General features: G+C 33.7%; 1 protein-coding gene across 8 annotated transcripts in view; it reads right to left on the reverse strand.

Annotated features, from left to right (window-relative positions):
- The window catches only part of LOC124948928 (ABC transporter A family member 1-like), a 32928-nt gene that overhangs the window by 18314 nt on the left and 9614 nt on the right, over nucleotides 1-5000 (reverse strand). For 3 of the 8 annotated variants that reach the window (XM_047493269.1, XM_047493267.1, XM_047493270.1), the window contains one exon: nucleotides 1-54. This exon is cut by the window's left edge and continues 68 nt beyond it. In XM_047493269.1, the coding sequence (XP_047349225.1) occupies nucleotides 1-25 (25 nt within the window). In that variant the 5' untranslated portion in view covers nucleotides 26-54. Of the gene's footprint in view, nucleotides 55-3275; nucleotides 3720-4142; nucleotides 4234-4860; nucleotides 4877-5000 lie in introns of those variants that run through there. The other 5 variants (XM_047493266.1, XM_047493264.1, XM_047493265.1 and 2 more) reach the window with 4 other exon arrangements.

Raw genomic sequence — 5000 nt, forward strand, 5'->3', positions numbered from 1 at the left:
ACAAGTAGACCCCGCACGAATCCATCCTGCGAGATACACTCGTCCTTGGTATTTCTGCAAAAGAGAAAAAAAAAAAAAAAAGAAAAACATATAATTATCCATATATGCATAATATTTAATTTAGAAAAAGGAAGAAGAAAAGAATTGGGCGAGATAGGAGGAGCGATGAAAAAAAAAACAAAAAGAAAGAGAAAAAATAAAAGAAAAAAAGAAAGAAAGAAAGGAAAAAGGAAGAACAGCTTTTTATTTTTTTCCTTCTCCCTTAAGAAAGGACAAAAGAAAAAAAAGATTTATTATTACGTTAGGTAACATGCTTATTTCGTGAATTACCTATTACATAAATTAAAAAGGTACGTTCGACTATAAGATTAATATCTTCGCGAATAGTATTCAAAATCACGCCCTTCTAACGAGATACCAAAGAAATGTCTAGGACATGGTCGATAATTCGTACTTTGCACTATTTAAATAAGTTCTCGCGTATAAGAAAGAGCTAAGTAAATGAGAACATATGTCAAGGCCTTCTTCTAAGGTTTTCTTCATCGTACCACGTTTGTATCGCTTCTATCGAGAGACCTATCTTGATTATCGACTATTCTTCATAATATGATTAGAGCCAATCTCTTCTTGGCCAATTAGACATTATTAGACGAAAGACGGGAATATATCGTAGGAGGATCCGCTTTAGTTTAGAGTCTAATAAAACGAAGAATTGTGATTCATTTTTGTTAATTTAACTTTTTTCTATGCACAATTCTTTCCTTCTGTCTTTTATTTCTTTTTATTTTTTATTTCGTTTTTTCTTCTCTCTCTTCTTCTTTTTCTTTTTTTCTTTTTTTCTTTTTTTTTTGTTTTTTTTTTTTTTTTTTCGTCCAAAGTTTAGAGATTCAATTAAATGGCGGAAAAGTAAAGGAACGGTTAGCGAGGAGAATTGGCGAGGGAAAAGATAAAAACAAATTATTTTGACAAAGATTAAACATTGAAGGCTTTTTAACGTAGGATTTCAATGAAACGAAAAGTAGAAAATATGATCGCCTTGGTAGTATACTTGTTAACTCGACGGATCGATAATCACGCTTCTCTTTGTCAACTCGTATATACCACCTTTTGTATCGCCTCAATTCAGATATATTTTAGCCTTCGACATTTCGGAAAGGAAACGTAAGCGTAAGAATAATTTGGGAAAGGGAAAATAGAAGAGAAAAAGAGAGAGCGAGAGAGAGATAGATAAATAGATAAATAGATAGATAGAGAGAGAGAGAGAGAGAGAGAGAGAGAGAGAGAAGAGGATGATACTTATGAGAGAGTGACATTTAAAATAGTTAAAAATAGAGTATCCCGGCGATCTGACTACTAATTTTCTGCCAAAAATCTTTAAAATCTTAAAATCATGGCCAATAGATATCTTTTTTCTTTCTTTCTTCTTTTTCTTTTGATTTAGATTAGCAATCGTAAGAAATTCGATTAATTTCTAACAGATTAATTAGCAAAATCCAATAATATACTTTTTGAAAATATAAATAAATATCTCCTTTTTTTGTTTGTTTGTTCGTTCGTTCGTTCCTTCCTACTATGCAAATTTTAAAGAATTCGTAAGAAAAGCGTATATGTATATATCGAATATATTGTAAAGGGCCAAATACAAGAGATACACATTTAATTTATATGTTGATGAAAAAGTTGAATTATTTTGACCTAGTCAATCTATTAAACTCGTAACACACCACCACTCGTCTTTTCTTTTTCTTTTATATAAAAGATGTCAAACGAATGTTCTCAAGTTTCCGCCTTCAAGATTTGCGCCTAACTTTCCACGAGTTGCCCAAATTGTAAAACGAGACTGTCGATACTAAATTATACATTATCGCCAAGATAACTTTTCTGTTCTGATATAAAGAAAGAAAGAGAGAGAGAGAGAGAAAGAATGAGCAAGAAAGAGAGAGAGAGAGAGAGAGAAACAGAGAAAGAAAAAGAGAGAGAGAGAGAGAGTCAGCTGCAGAACTGCAACCACGGCGAAGAGACATATATGTATTCTCTGACGTAACTTAGCGACAGACACACACTCATACACACACACACAGACACATACACATACACATATACACACACACATATATATACCATCCTACAAATGAATCCAAAGAATATAAAACGACATTAATCCTTATTTTCTTTCGTTATTTCGTAACGTCTAAATGAAAAAAATATTAGCCGACGTCGTGAAGAAAACTTGAGCTCGTTTCGTTCTGCTATGTCGTTTTCTTTCCTCTCCCTCTATTTTTTTTTTCTTCTCGTTTCTTTTTTTTTTTTCCTTTTTTTTCTCTCTTCTTCTTCCTCTTCTTCTACTTCTTCTTTTTCTTCTTCTTCTTCTTTTTCTTCTCATTTACGTCACTCGACATAAAGAACGTCATGAAACGCCATTTCCTTTCTCATCGGTTCAACTTTGGTTGAGCCATGTTCGGTCAACGAGCAACGTGCAGCTGTACGTCACCGGAAGGATGACGCGTTAAAGAGCATTAACATTGCCTTATATATCGCTAAAGGGATCATGCTTACGTTTACCCTTTCTAAGATAGATACTCTAACAAAGGAGAAGATATATCTATTACATATCGATATAAATTATACCATTGATAGAACTAATATCATTTAACAGAGGAAAATATTACGTATGTATGTGCATACATACATAGATACATATATATGTGTATATGTATGTATATATGTATTTATCCGTGAATTTGATCGATCTGATCGATTTAAAAAGTATACAAAATTCTATGACAGAATATATAATTATCTTTAACCCCCTCTCTCTCCCCTCCCCCACCCACCCTGTTCAAGAAGCTTTTCGATATTAGGATCTGTTGGATAAAGAAAGAAGAAGAAGAAGAAAAAGAAGAAGAAAAAAGAAAAAGAGAGAAAGAAAGAAAGAAAGAAAAGAGAGATAAAAGAAAAAAAACATATTCTATGATAGAAAAAAATGATTTTTCTTCGAGAAAAAGCTTATCGGGATATTAGGGATCTACGGATAGTCGAATCGACAGTTTAAATCAAGACAAACGATCGAAAAGAAATATAACTATTGAGAAAGGGGCTAGGACCGGAGCGAGGACGGAAGGGGGGGGGGCAAAGAGAATGGGGTAAGCTAAAGGGATTTGGAAGTATAAAAAAATAGATTATATCAGAGAGAGAAAGAGAGAAAAAGAGAGAGAAAGAGAAAGAGAGAGAGAGAGAGAGGAACGAATAGGATAATGGAGTAGGTTAGGACTTACGTTTGTCACGAATCGTGCGAGGAATAGAAGCAAAGAGAGAGCATACGAGAAATCTAGTCCACTGATCTCTCTCCGTTGCTGTGACCTCTTCGGTTGTTGTTGTTGTTGTTGTTGTTGTTGTTATTATTGTTGTTATTGTTATTGTTGTTGTTGTCGTTGTTGTTATTATTGTTGTCGTCGATGATAAAATTGATCGAAGAGGAAGTAACAGTACTGATTCCGTTGCTATCGTTGATTCCGCTGTTTATGATGCTGTTGTACCCAATTTCAGTGTCGGTCTCAATTGATCGGACGAACATACACGAAGATCTCACTGTCGTTTTGATTCGCACGTAGTCGTAATCAAGATCGAGACGAGTTAAGAAGGAGAATTCGAAGCCACGTCGTCCCTCTCCTTTAGCTTCGCGAATCTTTATCGCCATCCTTTGCTTTTTCTCTCTCTCTCTGTCTCGAGTAGAGAACGACACGTTCAGCGCGTACCGGTTTTGATTTATATATATATATATATATATATATATATATATATATATATATATATATATATATATCTATGTATGTATGTATATATATATATATTTCTTTATTTTTGTTTTTATTATTTCGTTTTAATTTTATTTTATTTCCTTTTCTTTCTGCAATTTTCTATCTTCTTATTTCCATTAGACACGAGTCTTCGCCCTGTCTTACACCAACGTCCAATGAGACAGTACAAAGGGAAACTCGAAAGAGCGAGAGAGATAGAAAGATAAAGAGAAAGAGAGAGAAAGAGAGAGAGACAGCGCGAGAGAGAGAGAGAGAGAGAGATTGAGAGAAGAGGGAAGAGCAAAGAAAGGAATATATCACGTGGCTAGATTTAGAATAGCTTGCCGTGTCTCGTCCTTCTTCCTCGGATTCGTGGCATTCAGACGAATTAGGTCCTCGCGAAGATCAACGGGATCCGATTGGTCTCCTTTTTCATCTACGAGAATATGATAGAAAAAGATATTGGATATTGTCCTTTCCTTTCCGTATTATCATATATGACATATAAAAGCGTCGCCTATAACAAATGCATCGGATCCGAGTTTTCTCGAGACTCCGCGAGTCTCTTGTATTTTTTTCTCTTACAATTACGGGCTTCCCACTCGAGTGGGTTGACGAGTAAATGGAGTCAATGTTTTCATTTTACTCGTGGGAGTACTTATATGCATGTATATACATATCTATCTATTTATCTATCTATCTATCTATCTATCTATCTATCTATCTATCTATGTATGTATGTATGTATGTATGTATGTATATTTGTATATTTGTATGTATGTATGTATGTATGTATGTATACGTATCTATATGTAGATAAAATTTTTAACTATAATATTTTAATACTTAATATATTCGAATGTGAAACAAATTGAAATATTTTGCAAAGGTACTGATACATTATGTATGTACGTACATACATATGTGTATATATATATATACGTAATCGTGTATATATGTATATATATCTACATCAGTCGAAAAATCGTTTGAATCAAAGATTGATCTAATTGAATAGATTCGATTTGTTAACATCTATCGTCTATAGGAAATTCAATCGTACCAGAATGACCACTGTATACGATCGAAAGCCGCATAAAAGTAGTTGCGCCTATTCGAAACTGATACGAAAACCACTATGGAAAGAGAAGATAGTGTGGTTAGGAGAAAAGTTTTCTATAGAGAGAGAGAGAGAGAGAGAAA

Source organism: Vespa velutina, chromosome 4 (genome assembly GCF_912470025.1).
Source record: "Vespa velutina chromosome 4, iVesVel2.1, whole genome shotgun sequence".
Taxonomy (NCBI): domain Eukaryota; kingdom Metazoa; phylum Arthropoda; class Insecta; order Hymenoptera; family Vespidae; genus Vespa; species Vespa velutina.